At 39.1% G+C, this 25,996-nt stretch overlaps 1 protein-coding gene and 1 long non-coding RNA gene across 2 annotated transcripts in view; one reads left to right on the top strand and one right to left on the bottom strand.

Annotated features, from left to right (window-relative positions):
* Positions 1-21,814, top strand: part of BAHD1 (bromo adjacent homology domain containing 1) — a 65,321-nt gene extending 43,507 nt beyond the window's left edge. The window contains exons 3-7 of the mRNA XM_026710230.2: positions 4,853-5,214; positions 10,317-10,476; positions 14,977-15,053; positions 18,164-18,255; positions 19,991-21,814. Coding sequence (XP_026566015.2) covers positions 4,853-5,214; positions 10,317-10,476; positions 14,977-15,053; positions 18,164-18,255; positions 19,991-20,180 — 881 coding nt within the window. The 3' untranslated portion in view covers positions 20,181-21,814. The remainder of the gene's footprint in view (positions 1-4,852; positions 5,215-10,316; positions 10,477-14,976; positions 15,054-18,163; positions 18,256-19,990) is intronic.
* A 582-nt stretch (positions 21,815-22,396) lies between these two features.
* LOC148128211 (uncharacterized) lies at positions 22,397-22,630 on the bottom strand. The gene is made up of 2 exons (XR_015741038.1): positions 22,576-22,630; positions 22,397-22,502 (listed from the first exon to the last, which is right to left on the bottom strand). It is a non-coding gene; the product is annotated as an uncharacterized LOC148128211 (long non-coding RNA).
* Between the last annotated feature and the right edge of the window lie 3,366 nt (positions 22,631-25,996).

Genomic DNA, 25,996 nt, shown 5'->3' with positions numbered 1-25,996 from the left:
GAACTGTTTTCCATTTAGAACCTAATTATCCCCAATTTATTAGGCTAGTCACCTTTTAAATTTATTTTGTATAGCCTTTCTGTGATCCCCTTGGGAGGCAAGATCTTCTCACTGATAACAGAAAAACTTGGAGTTGGTGGTTTGAATAACCATTTTCTAAATCTCAGTCTTGAAATAAACTATTAAAATCCCTTTAGCCCATCCAAAAGTTATTGCCAAAGGTTTTTTAAGCGGAGAGAGTTAATAAATGCATGTTGAGTAATTGTATTGGTGCATTTAACTAATTTAAAGTTAAATTCAACCATGCCTCAGCTCAAAAGTGTCCGAAAAGATGCTATCCATTTGTAGAATAAAGGCATTTAGGTAGAAAGGCTAAGAAAGAAGTTAGAGAAGAGCCTACTGTGCCAAAGAGAACAATAGACTGGCTTCTGTAGAGCCAATTTAATATGTAATCTGATTCAAAAAGAACACTTCTGGTGTTTGCATAAGTGATGTGTATTTTACTTCTTTTGTTGCTTGTGTATAGAATTCTAACTCAGACCATTTAAAACACTTCTCTTATTTGCTGTGTTGGAAAATTCCATACCAGTATCTCTAGTATAAAACCTGCAGGACTATAGAATTCTAATAACAGTTATTTAGACAATTAGTTGATAAAAGAGGTATAATTTCTTCTCTTCAAAATGGCAGGTGTCTCTGTGGACATCATTTTCTGGCTGTGTGCAACCATGCTGTGAGAACAATTTTAAGATTTCAGGAAGGAATAACTAATTCAATTAAACTGCTGGAGGATTTTAGATAGATCAAAGCAATATTTAAACTAGGACTGTGGGAAAAATGGGTATTATGACTTACTCATTTTGCAGAAGGGCACTGCCATTCAAAAAGAAGCATATGGATAAAGACTGTGTGACTAAACTTTTTTTTAATCTGTGGAATTATGGATTTCCCCAAATCCTGTCTTGCACTGAAGAGTTAATAGCTATATAATTTATTTGTAAAATTAAAATAGTGTTAGCTCCACAGATTAAGCTGTGCTGTTATGCGTTTCAAAGTTTTACTTGGTTGGCTATAGCTAAGTATTCAGAACTGAGATCATGTTTAATGTTCTGAATAATGTGGAAGCATGTTTGTAGCCTAATCAGTGAATGCTTTCCCTAGAAAAAAGACGAACTTGCTACATGAAGAGTTGTGTCATTCTTTGAACACAAAAAGTTCAAGTGGTAGTAGAGTGATTTGTGCACTGCTTCCAGCTTTCTGTGAGTAGTAAACAGTCGTCTTATAGGGAAGATGGACAGCATAAAATAAAGGTAAAATAAAGGTAAAGTAAAACAAAACAATAAAATAAAATAGTAGCTAGAAAAATTCCATCTTTGTTGGATCACAAGCAGAAAATTATTTCTTCCCTTTCTCTCCCTGAGTTTATGGGTCCTTCAAGCAACAAACCAGTTTGAAGTTATAACATATGTATATTTTTCCCAAGCCCGAAATTACACCCTATCCCAAATACAGGTAGTCCTTGACTTACAACCATTTGTTTAGTGACCATTTAAAGCTACAGAGGCACTGAAAAAAATGATTTAGTTTTCACACACAACCATTGCAACATCCCCATGGTCACATGATTAAAATTCAGGTGCTTGGCAACTGACAGTTGCTCTATCCCAGGGTCATGTGATCACTATTTATAATCTTCCCAGTTGGCTTCCAAATAAGCAAAGTCAATGGCGGAAGCCAGATTTGCTTACTGACCACATGATTCACTTAATATCTGCAGTGATTCACTTAACTGTGGCAGAAGAGATTATACAATGGAGTGCAACTCGGTTAATAACTGCCTTACTCAGCAACGAAAATGCTGGGCTCAACGGTAGCCATAAGAGGAGGGCTACCTGTACTGTCTCCTACTTTTTTGCAAATGTATAGAGTTTCCTGCCTGAGTAGGGGATTGGACTAGAAGGATCTCAAAGGTCCTTTCCAACTCTGTTATTCTGGTATTTTTTCACAATGCACTTTGCCAAGTTCAAATTCACTTGAAAGTTTGAGAAGTGCAGATTGAGTAGGCTCATCTAAAAAATACAGACTGGAGCTATTTTCCTTTCATCCTTATTTGAGATATATGAAACAACCCTTTTCAGAAAGAAATAGTACCTCTCAGTTCTGTATAGACCACCATTCCCTCCTTGAGATATTATGTATGCCTTGAGAATTATAGTTTTTTTAACATAACAAGGGAGAACCTACTCAGTCCAGGGAGTTCAGCATTCCAGAAGGGTCTTTGCAATCTCTAACATTGGGATCGTTAAATGTTTTTGTCATATTTATTAGCTATCCTTAATTGTGCAATTGTGGTAGCAGTATTATTACTATTTGTTCATGCTGCTCCTCAGGGGTTGGATTCAAATTTTTTAACAACCGGTTCTGTGGGTGTGGCTTAGTTGGTGGGCGTGGCTTGGTGGTAATGTGACTGGCTGGGCCTGGCCAACTCAACATCACTCACATCGAGGCACGCATCTCCTCATCTGGCCTCGTGACTGTGGGGAGGTTGCAATAGTCGTAAGTGTGAAAAATGGTTATAAGTCACCTTTTTCAGTGCTATTGTAACTTTGAATGGTCACTTCACACAAGCAAAGTACCAGCAAAGGAGGGGGGAAAACTCCAGAGACGTTCCTGAGATAGGAAGTCTAGTCCTGCCAAGAATGTAATAAGGGTTAACGGAGAGGCAGTTTTTGTAAGCAACACCAGAATGTTTCCTTCCTGCTTTCCTTACAGGATTAGGCCAGTAATTTCTTCTAACAACTGGTTCTCTGAACTGCTTAGAATGTTAACAACCGGTTCTAGCGAATAGGTGCGAGCCTGTAGAATCCCACCCCTGCTGCTCTCCCTATGGGACAGAGTAATAGCTTCATGGCTTTTTCTCTCAGTAAAACATCTCAGTCATGCTACATTCTTTAGGTCAAAATCAATGGCAATATTCTTTTTTTAAAAAAAACTAGTTGTCAGGATTCCAGGAATTTCAGCAGGGACTTGGTTTTATCACAGCTTGCATGTCAATGAACTTTCTTGCTTTCTAGAGGTTACACGAAGCATTATTGATTTTTATGGGTAGTAATACCTCTGCTCATGTAAAAATGTTTCACTCTTCAGGGTGATGGATACTTCTTGTGGAATTGGTCAGGCGTAAGCCACTTTCTATCTGCACTGATTCCTGCCACTCAGAATCTTTACATTAAGATGCATGACTCTTATTCTAAACATATTTGATGAAGTTTGAAGACTTCAGTCCACTCATTCTGTGTCCTTGAAAATCATGACCAATGTCAAGCATGTTTTACTTTCAACTGTTTATGTGATGATAGCCTTCATTAGCACTGCATCAGCAGCTACTTCCACATAGGGCTGTGCCGTGATCTAGGTTAGAAAGAAAAAGTTGCATGAGCCCAGGAAAAGAAGTTTTTGTTATTCTCCAGATGAGCTGTTCAGAGCATCTAGGCATGGGAGATGCTTCCTCTCTCATCCAATAGGCTGAGCCAAATTTTGAGGACACTCCTCCTTAGTGTCCCCAGTTTTTTGCTCAGCCTTAGTTCAAACAGAGCATTTTTTCTTCCCTTGGCTGGAATCAAGAGCAAGACATTGAGAAAACAAAATCAAAGAAAGGTCAGATCACAGCTTTTAGGCTACCCGCGGGCTTCGCATTTCTACAATATGTAGGCATGTGCCCTCATGGACATCTAAGTCACCTTTCCCCCATTTAAATCCAGATCTCCGCAGAGCTGAATTGAACTATTTTGATTCCCAGTTTCATCATTCCCCTGCTGTAATTTTTCTTGGGATACTATTTGATAAACTACTTGATAATTATTCTTGAATTCATGCATATTGTCGGGAGAAAAATTAAAAGACTTTATCCCACTGTTGATCAAATAGAAATATGGTCCATCCAATATGCTAGTATGGCAGGAATTGATGGCATGATTTATCGTGGTGTGTAAAAGATTTCCATTTGAAACATTCCATTTTGAATTCAAAACGGTACTTTTCAAATTAAAAATAATTTATTTTGCTTTTGAAACAAGATATTTTAATCCTTTTGGAGATGTTTTGAAACACCTTGTTTTGATGTTTGGAAATTAAGAAGAAGTATTTCAAAATGATTTGAGCATAGAACATTTTATACATCCCTAGTGATTTGTATTTCAAAAACATGGATTTTATGAATGATTGAAAATCTGAAGAAGACGTTTTCAAACAAATTTATTTGCTCCAAATGCCAAACTTTTTGTGGAGGGGGAAGATATGGAAATGGAAAGCATCTTTTTCCTTAGCTACTGAAATATGGGCTAATGACTCCCTCTGGGACTCGTGAAACATGGGTAGAAACTGTATTAAGTATTAGGGAGGTGAGCACTGGACACTTTTGATAGGTGTAATGCATAGAAAGTTTAAATGAAACTGCTTCTGCATTTTTTTCTTTTTTCTATTCATCAGGTGTAGCACTAGAACTGCAGGTTTTTATTTTGTTGAGGAAATATTCAAGGAAAATGATGTCTTGATTCTCAAGACTGAAAATAAGATTTGATAATTTAGTATAGATATAGAGGTCATACATTTTGTATACTAAGAATGCTGAGTTAATTATGATGGAAACCAACTGATAAAAATATCACATATTCATATGGCCTGTAGATCACCTTTGATATCTGTTCTGGTAATTCTCAAATGTGAGACTGGAGTTCTGGCTATAATATGGTTATGGTTAAATGGTGCTTTTCAATGTTCCTCCTTGGGAATGATTCCAGAAATCGTGAAAGGTTGAATCTTGTATTAGTTATTCACCTTGCTTACCTTGTAGATAGCTGCAAGTCCCTGGACCAGCTGAGCCTCACAATCCCAGTGGCAGGACATCCCGTTTCACCTGCCCATCCTCTCTCAGGATGTCCGGTACCCAGCGTGCCACCAGCTGCAGAACCTGTTCCTCACTTACGAACGCCAAACTCAGAGCCCCAGACGATGGCCCGTGAATGCCCGCAGAGCTCCAAACCACCCAGCGGCTCAAAGTCGGGCCTCCGGAATACCACTAGCTGCTTGCACGTATCTGACAGCAAAACAGTGGGAAGTCACCTGCATCCAAAGCAGCAACGCATCAACCGGAGGAGAGCCACAAATGGCTGGATACCCATTGGAGCAGCATCTGAGAAGGCTGTCTATGTTGTGGTAAGCATTCTGCAAATGACTTTTTCTTGTTAGCAGGCAGAGCTAAGAATGAATGAATGAATGAATGAATGAATGAATGAATGAATGAATATATATATATATATATATATATATATATATATATATATATATATATATATATATATATATATATTTGTTTTCTGAGGTTCTCGGGTATTTGTATGTGGATCTTTTCTCCGGGAGAAAACCGAACAACCAAAGATCCATATATATATATATATATATATATATATATATATATATATATATATATATATATATATATATATATATATAGAAAGAAGCAGTGTATAGTAAAGAAGCAAAACAATTTAGGTTACATCAGGATTGTTTGTGACATAATGTTTTATTGCCTTTCGGTGTAGGAAGAAAAGAATCTTATCTTTACTGTAATCATTGCAATCTAAATCTTACCTATTTGGGACAGGAGCAGAATGCCTTGTAGCAATTTCTCAGCAAAGATAGCAAGGCAAAGAGGCTAGTCATAGCTTGTCTTTGACTTAAAAGTCTTGCTTTCATCATTTTTAAAGTATACTTTCTTTGAGAAATATATTGGAAGACTTCCCTAGAAGATATTTAAATGACCTTTTTTTTTTAAAAATGAGAAAAATAATAGATTTGTTAAAAACTAAGTTAAACTGGAAATCTATAGATTATACTTATTGTACATATACGTATTTGTATAGGAGAAATAAATATTAGGTGCTGGAATTAAGCAAACTACTTGTTGTTAAGGAAGTACTGTATCTCTTTCAGAGTGCTGTTCACAGCAAAGTCTTCAAACATCAGCCATCTTTCTCTAGGCAATAAAATAATAGTCCTAATATTGGAAGCCAGTTTGGTCTAGTGGTTAAGGCATCAGGCTACAAACTAGGAGTCTGAATTCTAATCCCATTTTAAGCCTGAAAGCCAGTTGGGTGACTTAAAGCTGGTCATTCTCTCAGGCCAACTTACCTAACTGGGTTGTTATAGGGAAATTAAGAGGAGGAAGGAGTATTAAGTATGATAGTTGCCTTGAGTTATTTATAAAAATAATCTTGTCTCTCATGTCAAAAACACAGGAATTAGAAAGAGGGAAATTATTAATTTCTGTAAACACGTCAGTTCCAGAGTTATTATAAATTCCTACTATAATTTTATAGCAATTTATAAATATAATTATAGAAATATATTACACAAATAGAAATGTTTATAAATTATAAATTATCTATAAATATATATTAAAATGTATATTATTATAAAATAATAAAGGTAGGATTAAAAATGTTTTTAAAAAGTTGAATCCTAAGAAGGTAGAATTCCTGTTTAAAAATTTACTAAGGTTTGGTGATTGTACACAACTACATCTTTACCAAAAAAAAAATTGCTGCAAGACAGACTCTAAAACTACACTACTAATATTCACCCATTTTGCGACCAGATATGACATTGGAGTTACTATATATTCAAATTCTGTAAATACTTCAAAATGGCTTATGAGACAATTAGTTGCAATCCCCTAAATAATTGATCATTTGATGGACTTTAATGGAGTTCTGTAATCTGCAATTGGAGGCAAGTGCTTCTCTACTGTAAAACCCTACAGCAGCAGCCCCCAACCTTTTGGGCATCGGGGACCAATTCCGTGGAGAGAGGTATTTCCACGGATCGGAGGGGGCATGGTTTTGCATGCTGCCAGATGGGACTTCACTTGCTTGTGCAAACCAGTTTCTGGCATGCCACGGCCCAGTGCCGGTCCACGGAGCGGGGGTTGTGGATCCCTACCTTACCGACAAGGTATTCTATAAAATCTCTTAGAGGTAGTCCTTGACTTAGGACAGCAATTGGAACTGAAATTTCCATTGTTAAGCAGTGCACTTGTAAAGTGCAATTACGTTGTTTAGCAACAGCAATCCCTGCAGTCCTGGTTACAATCGTTAACCAGTTCCCATAGTCATTAGGCAGTTATGGTCAGCATAACCATCTCACCCCACTGGGACTGGCCTCCCCACCTGTGTTGGCAGAGGAGGAATGTTGTGGACCCCGTTAGTCAAGGAATTCAAGCTAGCGGGGTCCAGGAGAGAAGGGCCTTCTCCGCCATGGCTCCTGCCCTTTGGAACATCTTACTCCTGAGTTGAGATCAGTCTTGACCTTCTGCAAGAACCTGAAGACCTGGCTCTGCCAGATGGCTTGGGGTCCTAATGTGGGAGCATCACACTGGAGGTGGTGAATAGATTAAGAGACAATCCTACACCACCCCCAGCCCCCGGATATCCTGTTCCCTCCTTCCCCATCCTTTAATTTTATTTTCATTGTGATTTCCATTTTTATTGTTTTACAAAATATTTATCTGTCAGGATTTTAATATTTTAACACTATAAGCCATCCACAGACATTTCAGTATGAGATGGGGGAGCAAATAAATAAATTAAATAAATGAATGTTAACGAAATGGGGCTGGGGGGGGAGGGTGCATGGGTAGGGGAGACACAATCCAGCGACCAGCAACCTTTCCAGCTGGCATCCGCATTGCCTTTCTTGGGAAGCAGCAAGGAAGGTTACAAATGGTGATCACATGATCATGCGGTGCTGCAACAGATTGACCAAATCTCAGTCACATGACCACGGCGGTTCTGGGAAAGCCAAAACTCCAAGGCCCATTTGTAGGTTTGGATATAGGTGGAAGACTACTTACACTCAGTGTGCTTTCTATTTATGCTTCCTTCTTCTGAAATTCAGCCCTTGCCATCTTTTCTCATTCAGATTCTCTCATTTATATTTGCGTTTGGCACTTTTGGCCACTTTTTTGCAAATAATAATCCTGTAGATATGGCTGCCTTCTTGGGCAATTTGGTAACCAACTTCTATCACTAAATGCTAGATCTGTGCAGAATAAGATTATACCCATTCATGACATAGTAGATCTAGCCAGAGTAATAAATGTGGCTACTCCCACAACACTTTTGTCCCAGGCAGAGTTTCTTGGTTTTCTGAAGAGTGGAGAGAAATGAAATGATTGAAAAAATGTTTGTTTGTGGCCAAAATACAGAAACCACAACCAAACTTTGGCAAGAGTTCATGTTTTGAGACCCACTCAGTGGCAATGCAAACGGCAAAGTTCTCCTCTGCAATTATTGTATCCATTGGTTCCATCTAGCAACTATGTTCAGAGTGACCCAGAATCTTTTAGAGAGGATGGGTAGAATAAACTCCCTGCAGACACACCACATAAATTAGAGAATTTCCTTGCAGATAAAGTAACTTCTCTGTCTGCTCTGGTTTGGATGCTGGATGGGGAGACTCCATTTCAGAGAGTGAGGCATCGCTTGGTGTTGCTACTTAGAATACATTTGATCTTGTGGAGACCAAAGAAATAGATTGAATCCTCTGACATACTAAATCTGCCTTCCGCGTGTCCTTTCTGGCTTGTTTGGGTGGCATGGGGAGATGTAAGCAACTAGCTCCAAGAGATCATCTTGGGGCAGGCATAATGCCACTTGCCTTTAAAAAGGCTGTCTCCTGTTTGGACAATTCTTGCCTAGTTTTTAATCTCTTTCCTTCTTCAAACGTGTGGTGGGAAATTAGCAACAAGAGATTCCTAGATGAAATCTTTGCATCAGGATTCATACTTGATCATGGGACAGAAATGGCATTGGTCACTGGAACTTCACTGGTGGTGGTGGTGAGCGCATCTCACACCAGTGTTTCATACCAATGCCTGCCTGGAAACTGTGGGAGTGATTTTTAGAAAGCATCATTGTCATAAATCTTAAGATAAAAGTCTTTACAGGGTTATTTTCTCCAGTTTGAGAGTGAAACCCCTCCCCGTCCCAGAATTCGATTTTTTCTTTGAGCACATCATTTTTATTCCAGATCTTATGACTTTGAATATCAAGATTGGTAAAGTATTTCTCACAGATTTCTTTCGGCAATTCCATTTTATTTTGTGACCACACCATTGTAAACATTCTAAAAACTTATTTTTGGAGGAATTCTAAAAGCACAAGAAATACGGTGTAACATACTTTTTCTGGTAACACATGGAACATATTAGAAATGTACAATAGCAGTGAGAGGGGAGAACTGTTATCTATGGACAAATCTATATAAAAGTGTCCATTTAAGTATATACTATAGCTAGAGTTGGTATCAACTTTTCCATTTTGAAACTTCTAACTACAACACACATTTTGTATAGATCTTTACTATGTGTGTGGGCAAAGAAATGTAACACCACAAAAATATTTCATTATGTGGGGATATCCACATATGTGCACACATAGATGTTTGGTTACAGTGCTTATAGCAGACTATTTTGTACTTTTTTTTCCTTCTGCTCAATTCTGGGAGACTGCCTGAACCAGTCCCTGCATTTTCTTGGCAAGGTTTTTCAGAAATGATTTAGCCTCCTTCCTTAAAGCTGAAAGAAAGTGACTCACCCAAGGTCACCCAGTTGGCTTGGTGCCCAAGGTTGGAACTAGAATTCAAAGTCTCCTGGTTTCTAGTATCCAACCACTCCACCATACTGGTTATAGCAGGACAAATATCTGGCAACAGTTCTCACAAGGCAAATCATATTTTCAATGCGCATCATGGAAATCGGCAAAGAAGGATTTATAAGTGGAGCGGGCGTGGTCCTTCAATCGTTTAACTCTTTGCAACCAAGAGCAGTTCAGTATCAGTGGACACACATTAATGATTTCTCCACCAGGCCGCTTCAAATGGATTAATGGGGTTGTTAGCCTTGCAGTCTCCCACAGAGCCAGGCATGAAGCAATTCCCCTTTTGTCCGGCTTTTGTCCTTAAAATGAATCTGAACTAAGTAAAGTGAGTTGAATAATTTCTTCTTCTTGGCTTTAGTAATCGTTACCTTTCATTTGAGCAGCATGTTTTGCTTCTGAAATTAACCCGCTGGGAAGAGAGAAGCATCCTGCTGTTTTGTATGATCCGTCTTCTCCATGGGCTCTTTAGCAATAAAGACACCCTTTTTTTGGCAGGAAGCTGTCTCCTTGGCGTAGTGGAGGCTGCTGGTGTCTGTTTCTCAGCATTGTTTTTACAGACTGACTCCTTTTCTTGGCGCTCTCTCTTGTCAATATTTGTAGAATGAGCCAGAACCAGCTGTTCGTAAGAGCTACCAGGCCGTGGAAAGAGATGGAGAAATCATTCGGGTTCGGGATACAGTCCTTCTGAAATCAGGGCCACGGAAGAAATCGATGCCTTACGTGGCTAAGATATCCGCCCTGTGGGAAGACCCCAAAACAGGTATTGAGCACAAAACATAATGGCCGATGATATGATGGATGTTAGCTGTGTGATAATGTATTTGTTTAGAAAAGATTTATGGAATCTGGAGTGTGTGTGTGTGTGTGTGTGTATCTGAAAATCGTTTTGCATATTATCCCCTGTGTAGCTGTCTACCGAAGGCCCAGTGTAACAGAAATCCCTAGAATGTAAAAGGCATATAAATGATTCAGGCAACCTATCTGTATCCATGATGATAATACTTGCAAGCTTGGATCAGGTCAGGAAGATCCAAGGGAAGAAATTAAATTAACCTGGAAGTCCAGTTGGCAACCTGTGGACCTTTCTTTCATTTACATCATCTCTTTAATAAGGCAATTAATAGACATTCTCGGTCATCCAGGTCATGATTGTCCCAAAGGTGCTTTTTCAAAAGGCAACTGGATTTTGTTTTTTTCCTTGATGACATTTTGCTTCTCATCTAAGAAGCTTCTTCAGTTCTGACTGACTGAATTGAAAAAGCTTCTTGGATGAGGAGCAAGGAAAAACTAAGTCCAATTGCCTTTTAAAAAAGCATCTTTGGGATGATACAATTGATGGTGATCCCTAACCATTAGCTCAAAGGGAAAGGAATAGCGTATATCCCCAAATTATCTTTATTTCTTATTTTCATTTCTATGGCAGCATGGCCTTTGTTTAGTACTACTGGATGGCAATCAAGCAAAAAGATATCAAGTTATCTTCCGTTTCCCAGATGACAGACTACGGAGAATGTTAGCCTAATTAAAGTTTCAAGACATTCCTGCCATGGAAATACTTTGTGGGAGCTGCTGTTTCTGATGTCAACTTGGCAAAATCAGTGCAGTTCTTTTTTTTTTAAGTTGGCAAATTGGTGCCTTACTATTAAAGGCATTCAGAGGCTTCTGTTCTGACACGAAGGGAAGAGTAATCAACTCTGTCCTTGAATTAGATTTTGAATTGGCAAAACTGCCTATGTCTCTTACAACAGATAATTACATCCAATTGGTTAATAGTCACCCATACATCACCCCACCCCACCACACACCCCAAAAAACCCCAAAGTGGAATAATTTCTGAAGCTTTTCGGCTTACTTTATTTCCTAAGAATCATTAGACATTGGTTCTAATAATTGGGGATGTACACCCTGGAAACAGTTGCAGTGATTTTGCCAAGTTAACGTCAGAAACAGCAACTCCCACAAAATATTTCCACAGCCAGAATGTCTTGAACCTCTAATTAGGCTAATATTCTCTGTAGTTTGTCATCCGGGAAATGGAAGATAACTTTGATTTCTGTTCGTTTGATTGCCATAAAGTCATACTAAACAAAGGCCATGCTGCCAGAGAATTGGAAATAAGAAATTAAAAATATTTGTGGGGTATATGTTGTTCCTTCCCCGTAGGTTTACTGGTTAGGGATCTCCATCAGTTGTATTATTAATGAAAGTAGACGGGCCATTTTCAAAATGCTTTCATTGAAGACAGTTAGACTATACTTGCATCTCTCCATAACTGAGGATATGGGGGAAGGGAGTATACTGTTAACATGCAACACAAGCAGGCAGTTTGTGGTGCTGAATTTGAATCAGTTCACAATGTTTACAGCTCCTCAGAATTATTTCCACATATTTTAAAAATACAAACATGTCTCGTAAAGCTAGGGGCAAAAAGAAACTTAGAAGGTTTGCACGGGGCATTCAATCCGCATTAACATCTCTTTCAATTGCAAAGCAGGGTGACATTTCCATGGATTGAGGTGGCATGATCTCTGTGCATTTCACACTGGGTGATGAGTCTTCAGAGAGTCAGTAGTGGAAATTTCTAGAACTGCAGATGGTTTCTTTGGAAACTTAACATCTAGTCCACATCTGAGAATGTTTTCCATTGCTTCCATTAGTTTCCTTCTGACACTATAGCATCATCTGGATTCTTCTCTTCTCGAAAATGTGCTTAGTGATTCAGAGGTTGTTTTATGATTTCTGTTTGCTCTCCTGCATCTTTCACTGAGGCAAAAGTTTTGAAGGAGTCCTCTGCAGGTGTGGGGCAAAGGCACACTTCAAAAACTATGATAGCAAATTGCTCCCTACCAACATCATTCTTTCTGTCTGCTAAGACTAAGAGAAACTCATGTCATAGTAAGCTGTCTTGATGGTTAAATATCCTTGAAAAACACCATTTGCTCAAGTGTCATGCTATGTTTACAGGAGAAGGTCATTCTCATATCTATTTGGGCTTCAGAGATAATGACATTGGAAATTATACCAGTCACTTCAGAATCAATAGCTCCAATTTGATCTTCAGTGCTAACCACTCTTAGAAGTTCAGATGCGCATACCATTTTTTTTTTTTTACTATTTCAAGCAAGTTACGGAATTTCCCATTCCAATCATTTGTCCAGTGATCTTCCTGGTTTAAAAAAAGTCTTCAGTACAAAGTCTCTCTTTAATACTATATCAAAGGTATCCTCTTTTGGGCCTCATTCAACTGCATCACTTGAGAGGATTCATTTGCCATAACCGTCTCCTTGTCTCCAGCTTTGATAGACCCTGAATGACTTTCTAACACAGAGATTCAACAGTCCAGACAAGTTGCCAAAGAAATCATGTTCTTCTCAGTCCAGGTCATCCTGATCTCACTAAGAGTTGCCAGGAAATCCCTCAACACTTCCTACTATGGCTCCTCTGATGAAGAATTTTTATATAGACTAGTATAGATCCTGTTTCTCCATTTTTCTCCAGGGCATTGTCATCTTTCCATGCAATGTGAGCCATGGCACCATTTAGGGACCAGATTTCAATGTGAATTCTACCAATCTGCCCCACTGATACTTTCAAACTTTACCTGCATATGTTCACTCAAATTCTGAAGATTATCACTTTGACGGTTTTTCCACTTAATCAGACCACCTATTTCACTCTTTCATTTATCTCCTGACTCAATAGCATCTGTTTCCTTAATTACAATGAACCTTAAGAACCTGCATGAAATTTAAGGATATTAATACTATCTTCTCTTTTGACACTTGATACCAAATCCTATTATTGTAGATGCTTCTCAAATCTCAGGCTTACTAAATCTAGTGTATTGAGAGAAGCTGTTGCATCAAATTCCTGGGTTATTATAATTTGAGTATGTAGCACAATATTTTTTAGGATTTGTTTGTCATTCTCCTATTCTTCATGCTAAGGTTCTTGAGATCTTCCAGAAGTTTGCAGTAAAGTCAGCCACATATATTCTAGTCTTCAAACGTTTTACTTCAATAGTTTCTTTTGAGATGATAAAAGAGATGGATTTAAGAAACTGAAACACTTCAACTTGTGATAGAAAAATCTAGATGATGATTTTTCAAAACCTCCTGCCTTTACTAAAATTGGTTTGTATTAATTGGTTTACAACATACCTGTTCTCACATTACAAAAGTTATAACACAGGAAATATCATTTTGTAGGTGTTCTTTTCTTTAGTTTTTAAGATGTACCATGATTACTCATCTCTGTCTTCTCATCATCCAAATATACCTGTCATAGGCAATTGTTGCTCTTTTTAATCCAACTTTGAAAACTGATCCACGGAACCCTTCATCTTCTCCATCTCTCAGGCTTTGAGAGGTCTTACTTGCATTCTGCTGTCTCGTTTCCCTTCATAGGGGCAATTCTAGATTCACACTGACCCAGACTACTGTGGAAAAATGCTGTAAGCCTTCCCCAGGTGGCTTAATAAATACTGTGACTAGTGGATTATGGCAGTTTCTATTTCAGGATTTAGTTCACAAAGCTTTCTGTATTGTTCTGAGCTATAACTCTCGCAATCATCACCTGAAAAACTGACTTTGTCACCTGTGCAGCTTACACTTCATTCTTGTGTAAGGTTGAATCTCCCTGGAAGATTCACAACCCCATCTGAGTTGAATTACCCACTGTAAAAGCTTCCAAATTAATGAATATTATGTTAATCATCTAGAATTCATGGCATTCTTCAACTATGTACAAAGTTCAGTCCTGTGTTTTGGAATCAGGTGGACCAGCTGTTTTTGTATATCAACAAAGATGCAGAACTCGCTCCTCATTCGTGTTGCAACTAATCGTGGGATATCAGTGCTTAATCGACAAGACATTGCCTAACCATCCCACAATAAATAGTTCTCCTCACACATGACAAGGAAGGGAATTAACCTAACAACCTTTCAGATAGTGGCATGGTTTTTTTTGGTTTGCAGTTTTGTTTCCAAGTAAGAACCCACAAATCACTTTTGCTCAAGTAATAGACGTCATTTTTGTCTTGTTCTTCTAATGGGGAAACTGAGATAGGTGAGAACTTCCCACTAAAAACATCCCCTGCAGTTCTCACTATCTTCTAGTGTTGGTTATGCATGGATGCATTTCCTATATGTATGACTGCACTAGTGAGCCCTATTAAAGGTAAGCAGACTACCTTTATGTTCTACTTGATGCTGGTGTGTTAGAGTATTTAAAAAAGAAAAACTACTTTATTCCTTTCTAGGGGAATTGATGATGAGCCTCCTGTGGTATTATAGACCAGAGCACACTCAGGGAGGCCGTAATTCTAGCATGCATCAGGTGAGTATTTGGCCAGGATGATCAGGAATGGAAGTCCAGGACATTAAAATGAGTCAGCAAAGGCTGCTTGATGTGATGGTTCTGATGGTTCTAATCCTTCTTCAACCACTTATTTGCAAAGAAAAGGAGGATCATTTTATGCTCCTGCTTTAACAAATGCTTAGTATTTATTTTATAGTTGGGCCACTTCTTTCTAGATATGGGAACATCTCCACTGTTTCATAAGCCAGAAAAAGTAGCAAAGACTACATTAAAGACTAACACATTTATTGTTTTGAATGTTTCTGCTGTACCAAACTAACATAGCTGCCCTCTGGAATAAGTTGAGAAGTAATTTGAGTGGCAAGGCATTTAAAGACTTTCCATTACCTCACCCCAAACATTCACAATTTTATAAACAATCCTAAATTATGCTGAAAGTGTCCTTTTATCTCTGTGAATTTGTTACAGAATAGTTCTTCTTCATATTTTAAAGTTGGCTTTCATTCACTTTAAGACACGAAAGGCTATGGATGCATTCTCTTTTAAAACTGCAAGGTTATCTTTAAAGGCTACTTTCCAACAGATTAGTGTTTTATAGCACTATAAATGCAGAGGTTCTCTCTCATTATGGTAATTTTGGTACATCTAAATGTTCTTTTCTTCTGTTAAGACTTTTGGATGTAGGAAAATTGTTTCTTTCAGTAGCAATAAAAAAAATATTCTCGCACCTCTTCCCCTCTGCCCAACTAGCTATTGCTATTATTAAGTATAATTCCAGCTACAATAACCCCCTGATAGGATGAGCCAACCACCTCTGATGCCTTCAGATCTAAAATTTTTAGACTAACCCAGTGAAAATATGAGTGCCATTGCCTTTTAGTTTAAAATTGAGCTTTGAAGGAGTGAGAACTTTGAAGAAAAGGCAATAATGGATTTGAAGTGTTGTCAGGTGATCCCAGAAATTAAAATATAAGAGCTACTTGAAAATGAAGTCTTCTGGTCCAATTATATCAGCGATTGAAGAGGCAGTTGGGAGCTGTGAAATGTCTATACAAAGTTCTGAGCTGACAGATTTCGTTTTAGCTAGATACTTTACATGTTATATAAAATATAAATACTAAATGTAATCTATTTCAATTAAATTTCTTTCTTGGCTCCCTCAAAGAAGCGCTGCTTTTTTAATGTACACATAAAATGCCTGGTACAACAGTTACATAACTTAATGTATTGATAGGTTATTGTAAACTCTCTCATAAATTAATAAGTTTTCATCCATCTCATTTTCCGTACATTCTAGGAATTAAGGTGAGGTGGAACTTACTTATCATTAAATATATGCACTTAAACTTCAAAAAGCACGATATGCTATTAAGTCCTAGGATAGGACCAGAGAGATCCAGGTTCAGGGTTCAAATCTACTCTGGATGTGAAAGTTCAATGGGTAGCTTTGGGCTAATTGTTATTTCTCAGATCAACCTACCTCAGGATAGTTCTTGTGAGAAGAAAATCAGAAGAAGGAATGATTTGATGCTGCCTATAGCTCCTGAAGTAAAAGCAGGATATACATTTACTAAACAAACAAATATGTTCATTATTGCTATGTTACAATATAGAAGTCAACTAATTGGACACTTAGTGCATTATCTCATTTAAAAAAGGAGAGACTCCAGTAGCCTTGACATATCTTTTTTTGCTTTTAAACCACCCCTATTAATGAAACATTAGATCCCACGCTAGTAGCCTAATCCCTGGGGCCTTCAGAGAATAAATACACCGCTCAAAAAAATAAAGGGAACACTTAAACAACACAATGTAATTCCAAGTCAATCACACTTCTGTGAAATCAGACTGTCCACTTAGGTAGCAAGACTGATTGACAATCAATTTCACATGCTGTTGTACAAATGGAATAGTCAACAGGTGGAAAGCATAGGCAGTTAGCAAGACATCCCCAATAAAGGAGTGGTTCTGCAGGTGGTGACCACAGACCACTTCTCAGTTCCTATGCTTTCTGGCTGATGGTTTAGTCACTTCTGAACGCTGGCGGTGCTTTCACTCTAGTGGTAGCATGAGACGGAGTCTGCAACCCACACAAGTGGCTCAGGTAGTGCAGCTCATCCAGGATGGCACATCAATGCGAGCTGTGGCAAGAAGGTTTGCTGTGTCTGTCAGCATAGTGTTCAGAGCATGGAGGAGACAGGAGACAGGCCAGTACATCACGAGACATGGAGGAGGCCATAGGAGGGCAACAACCCAGCATCAGGACCGCTACCTCCACTTTTGTGGAAGGAGGGACAGGAGGAGCACTGCCAGAGCCCTGCAAAATGACCTCCAGCGGGCCACAAATGTGCATGTGGCTGCTCAAATGGTCAGAAACAGACTCCATAAAGGTGGTATGAGCGCCCGACGTCCACAGGTGGGGCTTGTGCTTACATCCCAACACCATGCAGGACGTTTGGCATTTGCCAGAGAACACCAAGATTGACAAATTCACCACTGGTGCCCTGTGCTCTTCACAGATGAAAGCAGGTTCACACTGAGCACTACTGAGCCTCATTTTGACTTATTTTAAGGACATTACATTGAAGTTGGATCAGCCTGTAGTGTTTTTTTCCACTTTAATTTTGAGTGTAACTCCAAATCCAGACCTTCATGGGTTGCTACATTTGATTTCCATTGATAATTTTTGTGTGATTTTGTTCTCAGAACATTCAACTATGTAATGGACAAAGTATTTAATAAGAATATTTCATTCATTCAGATCTAGGATGTCTTATTTTTGCGTTCCCTTTATTTTTTTGAGCGGTGTATATTCTTTGATTAAAATGTGCATCTCGGCGATGAAAAGTTTGCCTCATATATGGGTTCAGAAGATTACACTCCAGAAGGTGAACGAAAAACCCACACTCTGAATGCTTTATATATGACTTGAAAATGTAAACATTAATGTTTAAATCATCACATGTTGGTCTCCTAATAGAATTGACCTACTTGGTAGAACTGAGCTTAAAGATGTAACCCGAAGAGCATGTAAAAATAAGATACGTACTTTAACACACCACAGACAAAAGCATGCGATGGAAAAATGTTCTTGCCAGACTCTGATCCCCTTGTATACTTCCTTGCAGAATGAGATCTTTGCATCCCGACACCAGGACGAGAACAGTGTGGCCTGTATAGAGGAGAAGTGCTATGTTCTGACCTTTGCAGAGTACTGCAGGTAGGTGGTGCGCTTACCTTGTTTGCTTTATGGTCTCTGGGCCCCAATATAACAGTTTCACGGGACGGTTTGTTTTGTTATTGGAAGGGTGCTCCCTCCCTCCCTCCTCTCCCCTCCCTCTCTCCCTCCCTCCCCCTCTCCCTCCATCCCTTCTCTCACTCCCTCCCCTCTCTCCTCTCCCTCTCTCCTCTCCTCCCCCTCCCTCTCCCTCTCCCTCCCTCCTTCTCTCTCCCTCCCTCCCTCCCCCTCACTCACTCCCTCCCTCACTCACCCTCCCTCCTCCCTCTCTCTCTCCCTCTCTGTAGTTGTGGTTCGTGAGGCACCACAGATAGCTCCAGTATGCAAATGGAATTTTCCTCTTATTTACTGGGCCAGAATGGCAGAGAGTGAGAAAGACAGATAGGCGGATGATCCATAGACTGACATGTTATAATCAAGCTATTGTGGCATTTTCACAGATGTCCTAATGAGATCACCTCCGCATTTTTTTTTTCCAGACATTTTTTTGTACGTGCCTACTGGCATATCTATATATAGATCACTAAAAGTATTAATCTATGTTTTTGCACAAGCCTAGCAAGGGTTGCAGGTTTGGTAATTCAGCATTTATGGAAGGCCCCAGATTGCCTGTTCCTGCTGAAGACATAGCAGTAAAAACATACAGAAGCACAATTGACCCTTCCAGTCCAATTATTGGCCTTTCAGCCGAATGTATTGATTTTGCTGTATTTTTACGAGTTTTGATATTTTGTACTATGTATTTGCTATGCAGTATCCACTGTCATTTGACCGTGTACAAGAACTACGAGATAAATAAGTGAATGAATGAAATGTACCAGATCCAAATGTCTTAATAAACATGGTGATCTTGGAGAAGGGATGCCTGGGAAGGAACAATGGGACCATGCTATTATTTTTCCTCAAAAGTTTTGCCAGTACATCCTGAGCCAACTTTTGTAGATATGGAACCCATAGCTCCAAATCTACAAGAAAAAGAGCAATTTAACCTACTGTGGGAAATTGGTTTTCTTTGCCTTTTATCATAGTGCAAGATTGTAGGTACTGTGGTGGCACAGTGGTTAGAATGCAGAATTCAGGCTAACTCTGCCCACGGCTAGGAGTTCAATCCTGACCACTATTGACTCAGTCTTCTATCCTTCTGTGCTCAGTAAAATGAGGAGCCAGTTTTTTGGAGCAGATTTTTATCACTATAAATTGCCCAGAGAGTGCTGTAAAGGACTATGGAGCAGTATATAAGTATATACAATTGCTATTGCTGTTGTACAGTAGATTGTAGACTATATATATATAGCCCTTGGAAGCCTCCTGGGTGCCCACCACGGCTTCTAGTAGCCTGTCAGTCAGCTGGTTGATGGGCAAGCAGCAAAAAATTGCTGAAGTCCCACTGTCAAGTGATTTGAAGATGTGTCATTAAGTGAAAGAAAGGAGGAAGGAAAGCTCATGGCTCCGTTTTTCTTCATATAGCTTGCTTGGGACTCAGCAATCTTTTGGCGTCGGCCAGGGAAAGAATTGTGTGTGTGTGTGTGTGTGTGTGTGTGTGAGAGAGAGAGAGAGAGAGAGTGGAATAGATAATGGAGTCTTCGCATTGGAAAAACTAAACAAATAAATAAAAACAAAATTTGATAATCCCAGAGTGAATGAATTACGGCCAACTGCTGTCAGAGTAACCAAGAATGCACTAGTATGACTACATGACTATGCGGCTGTCTTGCAGATTTTGTGCCTTGGCAAAGCGTCGCGTGGAAGGGATTCCAGGCAAGAAAACTGTGATGGTTCCTCCTTCTGAAGAGTATTCCACCCCTGCCCATCGCAAGGTGCCAGAGGACACTGATCCGGAGTTGGTTTTTCTCTGCCGTCACGTCTATGATTTCAGGCATGGACGCATCTTGAAGAATCCACAGTAACACCGCTGTGGCATTAGTGAGCAACAATAGTGGGCCATTAGGCAGGCTAAGCTGTTTGTCCGTGTAGGGGGCCTCCTTTGGTGGAGGGCTGTCCACAGGCACTACATAACAACCCCGAAGCACTCAGTCCTCTACATCTGGGAGCAGATTTCCTGTCAAGGCAGATCTTCAAAGCACAGCACTTCATATAAAAAGCCTAAGTGGAAATATATATCTATAAAGAAATGTGTGTCTGTATATAGATATAGGTGCTTGCTTTTGTAAATCTATATCTATATATCTGTACAATGAGCTTCATATATTGGAGGGAGGGGGGAAGGGAGGATAAAAGTGGATAAAAGCCAGTAAACTGAATCTAGAGCCAATCTTGTTGGGGATGAGTAGAACATACTGAAGGAAAACTTCAGTGTGGAAGTGAATCAAACTATAAAAAATTCCTGATGTCATGTCCTTCTAAAAAGGAGAAGGACATATATCCTTTTGTTTAGTATAATACTGAAAATGGAGATGAGACTGTGTTTTGGGAGCCATCAATATACTAAAAATCCTTCTCATATTCTGCATACGTACTACTTGAGAAGGACCACACTCAAGTATTTTGTGTTGTGTGATTGCCCAGTCAAATGGTTGATTCAAAGCAGAAAATGGGAAAGATCACCTCACACCATTATGAAAAGCTGCATATCCTTCTAAGGTTGAAGCTCTAAGCCAATTGCTTAGCATTAACTTACATTGACATCTATAGGACCTATTTCCAAACAAATGCCATAAAAATCAGGATATCAGGAAATGGGCCCAGCCTTAAAGATCATGCTTATTGGGCACAGGAATGGTGAGGGTGATAAGGTGGCACTTGAGAAGATCTCAGAGATTGAGACATAGCTAACAGCTGCTACAATACTGATCTCTCCTCTCCACAAACTTAGAGAGGCCTGCCTATTTTGGGCAGAGGTAAATTACATTTTTTTTCCTTTCCACATCCCATTTTCTTTGCTCGCATATATACAGTCCTCATAGAACCTGGATTTGCACACTCATCTAACTTGGGAGGGCTAGAAGCCAGAGTTAAGAAGCGCTAGCATAGTGCATAGTGCTTGAGTGTCAGTCTTTGAAACAGGCATCGTAACCCAACTGAGTCTGTTTTTGCCTGTCTACCTCTCTTCTCTCCCACCCACCCCAGAATATCTTCAACACTGACATATAAACATGCCCGTGCTGGTGAGACTCTGGCTTCCAAAAGGAACTGGCCAGTGAGAGGTTTGCATTTTGAGAAACTGCTACTTGATTCTCACAGATATTTCTGCCTCTTGCCTTACATGTATAGCTCTTAGAATACTTTAGTTTAGCTTTAACACGAAGCTGTTTCAGTTAATTCTAAAGCAAACCAAAGGACAGCATAAGAAGAATCCGCCCAATCAGTCCACACCCAGCTGGGATTCCATTTGTAGATTGCACTAATTCGAAAGGAGAATCAACACTGTATTAGTCCATGTACCTGCTGACAGCCAGAGTTGCTCACTTGAACTAGGGACCTGTGTAGTTACTTTTATTTCCTTTTGTAAGGGGTGAGGGAGATTTAATTAGTGTTCAGTTATCATTGAAGCGTTCTACGGCTTTAATATTGTTACCTTTTTGAGTAGAGTTAGCACTGTCTTCTGACCCTCAGGCTAGAAGCAAGAGTTGGGCCACCAGTGCTCTATATCTGTCCCGGAGAAAGCAGCCCTACCATATTCAGCTTCCTGTGTGTTGCCACAAATGGTTCCTGCAGACTTGCTCTACATACCAAAGAGGGGAAATGATGGGGGGGGGGGAAACAGTGAAACAGTCTAACCAATGGTGGATAGCAGAGATCAGGTGATGATTGCATTCCATCAGGAATGGGTATATTCCTGCTTGGAAGAGAAACCTTCTACCCTAAGGCTGAGCATGAATTTTCCAAGCTTGCTAGTGTCCGCGTGGTGGCTTCCTTTCATCAAAACCACTGCTTGGGCACATAGAAGGACTCTTGGTTAACTAGGCCTACGAAGCGTATCTTGTGACAGCACAGGTGTGGAAGCGAAGATTCCGTACAACTTTTCTTCATGCAGGGGAAAAAAACAGCCCTGGAGGGAGAACTGTTTGATGGAAGGGGTAAGCATTGGAGGCAGTATTATATGCTCTGCAGCCATGGCCTGTTCTTCCATTGGCCAAGTCAAGGAGAGAAAGGGACAGTTCTGTAATGATCTGGGTTGGAGTGTGTATGAAGAGTTGGTTAGTCTGATCTATGCAGAGTCAGATTTGGGATTCTTTCTTTCTTTCTTTCTTTCTTTCCTTTCTTTCTTTCTTTCTTTCTTTCTTTCTTTCTTTCTTTCTTTCTTTCTTTCTTTCTTTCTTTCTTTCTTTCTTTCTTCTTAACTAGAAACGGGAGAGAAACTCTAGTGCCAGAGAGCCTCTTCCCAAAAAGATTTTTTTAGAATTCATGGTGTGGCGGCTGGAATCCTCAGCACGGTGACTTGAGACCCAGATTCAGGATGGTGTTCCTGCCCTCATGAAAGAAGATGAAATTTAGCTTCAGAAACAGAGCAACTTTGTAAAGTCCTGATTTCTGTGGCTACTTCCCCCCCCCCCTCCTTTCTCTGGCTTCTCCAGGCAGGAAAGCAACAGTAGTCTAAAAACAAACAAAAATTTTTTAAAAAATTAGTTACCTACCCAATGCTGAAATAGGGTTGGAGCCCCTTTTCTGGAGAACAGAAACCCAAAACCTTCCCTGCTTCTGATAATTGTCAGAATCTACTTCAGGCCAAGAATATTGTTTTAAAGATTTGTGTAGTTGTTTTATGCTGTTTGCAGACAGCATGTAAATGATTTGAAATGTCTTATCTTCAATGAAAATATTTCATGCTTTTTTAATCTATTAGATATGGGAAATATTTTTGAAACTGAAAATGCAGTCAGTAGAATTTAAATTGAAATGTAATACATGTAAAATATATTTTAGTTGATAATTTTGTAAAATGCACTTTTTGTGTCTCTCCCCTTGTTTCCCAGATCTGTATTTCAGTGTTTACAGATGGAATGAGAACATTCCCTATACTCTCCTTCTGTGAAAAAGATATATTAGAAGTAATTCTTAAAAATAAATTTGAGAAATTGTATTGACTTAGAAAACAAAACTAAAGCCGTTGTCTAATTTTTATTATGGGTACTATATGTATTAGTGAGACTGCACAGTAACAGGAAAAGACATTGTGTTTGTTTTATTAATTAAATGGATAATCCTGCCATACACTTGAAGAGGCTCACGAAATAATGGTACATAAAATACGTTTATTCTTTAAAGTTGGATGTAATCCACCATGCACATTTTGATTACACAATATTTCATATTAGGAGGGAGACTTTTTCCTTGATCTCAGGACATCTCTACCACCTCCTCTCTGGTCCTTGGAGGGAAAACTTATAACAAATGTCAAGCTCCCTTTGCCCAAAGGTTCTCCCTATTCTTGACTTCCGAAATAGGGGAGTGGCAGAGGAGCTGCAGTAATCCTCAACCTGAGGCTGAAATCAAGAATCCTTTTCCCTGAAGGATTCTTTTTAAGCTGCAAGAAACAGTCCAAACTCAGAGATCAAAAGGTTACATTTTGAAGACTGAACTCGGAGAGAAGCAACTCTACTTCGGTTTTCCTTCTGTTCCCCTGCAGCATCCGATCTCTTGGCGGTGGTCCTTTTATTTATTTTTTATTTTATTTTATTTATTTGTCAATTGTTTACGAGATAAGTAAAAGTGTATACATAATTATGAATACATGAAATGAGTACATATAAGAAAAATAAAAGAAAAATAAAAGAAACAATAGGACAGGGACGGTAGGCACGTTGGTGCGCTTATGCACGCCCCCTACAGACCTCTTAGGAAAGGGGTGAGGTCAATAGTAGACAGTCTAAGGTTAAAGTTTTTGGGGTTTGGGGAAGAAACTACAGAGTCGGGTAGAGTATTCCAGACATTGACCACTCTGTTGCTAAAGTCGTATTTCCTGCAGTCAAGCTTGGTGCGGTTAACCTTGAGTTTGTATCTGTTGTGTGTTCTTGTGTTGTTATGGTTGAAGCTGAAGTATTCATTCACAGGTAGGACATTGCAATGTATGATTTTATATACCATGCTTAAATCAGACCGAAGACGGCGTAATTCAAGGTTTTCTAGTTCTAGAATTTCAAGTCTGGTGGCATAAGGTATTCTACAACGAGTAGAGGAGTGGAGAACTCTTCTTGTGAAATATTTCTGGACTTTCTCAATTGTGCTAATATCAGATACGTAATGTGGGTTCCAGACTGATGAGCTGTATTCGAGTATTGGTCTAGCAAATGTTTTGTATGCTCTAGTTAGTAGTGTGATATTACCAGAGAAAAAGCTACGTAAGATTAGGTTAACAACTCTTAATGCCTTTTTGGCTATGTAGTTGCAGTGGGCACTAGCACTTAGATCATTAGAGGTGAGTATTCCAAGGTCCTTTACAGAGCTTGGATCATCAACAAGATCTTGACTATTCAGCTTGTATTTTATTTTCGGATTTTTTTTGCCAATATGTAAGACAGAGCATTTATTTGTTGAGATTTGAAGTTGCCATTTGTTTGACCATTCTGATACATAGTCAAGATCTTCTTGAAGGGTAGCAGTATTGTCTGTGGTATTGAACAGCTTTACATCATCAGCGAAAAGAACGCAGTTGCTCTTAATATGATCACAGAGGTCATTTATGTAGAGTATGAAGAGAGTTGGTCCTAGAACACTGCCTTGGGGACACCACTATTGACAGGTACAGAATTTGATAGGACACTCCCAATTTTGACCATTTGTTGTCTGTTTGACAGGAATGCTTCTATCCAGTTATGCAGTTGTCCAGAGATACCATAGGATTTTATTTTTAGTAGTAGTTTGTCATGTACCACTGAATCAAAGGCTTTACAGAAGTCTATGTAGATTGCATCTATTGTTTTGCCCTGATCAAGTTGTGTAGTCCATATGTTTTTGCAGTGTAAGAGTTGCAGATTACAGGATAGCTTTTTTCTGAAACCAAATTGTTTATTGGAGAGTAGGTTGTTTGTCTCTAAGTGGAGGATGATGGATTGGTTAATAATTGATTCCATGACTTTACAGGTGACGCAGCATAAGGAGATTGGTCTGTAATTTTCAACTAGGCAAGGGTCTCCCTTTTTGAAGATGGGGATGACTGTGGCTTGTGACCATAGGTTAGGCAAGGAACTGGTCCTGAAAGATTTTTCAAAGATTATGCTTAGAGGTTCGGCTATGGCAGTGGATAACTTTTTTAAGAGATAGGCACATATTCCATCCGGTCCAATAGATAGGGATGGTTTTAGATTGCGTAGTGCTTTTTCAACATTGTCTTCTGTAAAATCGATATGTATTAGATCACTGTAGTTATCTGTGGTTCGCTAGGAAATGCTGGGCATGATCCATTGCTGTTTACAAATACTGAGCCAAAAAATGTGTTAAAGATGTTGGCTTTAATGGTGTCGTCGTTGCAGTCTTTACCATTAGGTCCTATCAGGGGTGGGATGGACCTTGAATCTTTTAGTTTGTTGTTTACAAAATTGTAAAAAGCATTGGTGGAATTGGTGCTTAGAAGGTTTTCCTCTTGTTTAATATGATAATTGGTGCATTCGGTCTTTATTTGGTGGCATAAATTTTTGTATCGGCTTTTGAAATTGGCAACGTGACCAGATTTGTTTTTCCGCCAGAGTGATCTCTTTTTGGATTGAAGTTTCCTTATTGTTATGGGCAATCTGTTTTTTTGTTTTGTTTTGGGAGTAGTTGTTGG

Source organism: Pseudonaja textilis, chromosome 1, assembly GCF_049901715.1.
Source record: "Pseudonaja textilis isolate UNSWEBS1 chromosome 1, rPseTex1.2, whole genome shotgun sequence".
In the NCBI taxonomy this organism is placed as follows: Eukaryota; Metazoa; Chordata; class Lepidosauria; order Squamata; family Elapidae; genus Pseudonaja; species Pseudonaja textilis.
This window is presented reverse-complemented; position numbering and strand designations above follow the sequence as displayed.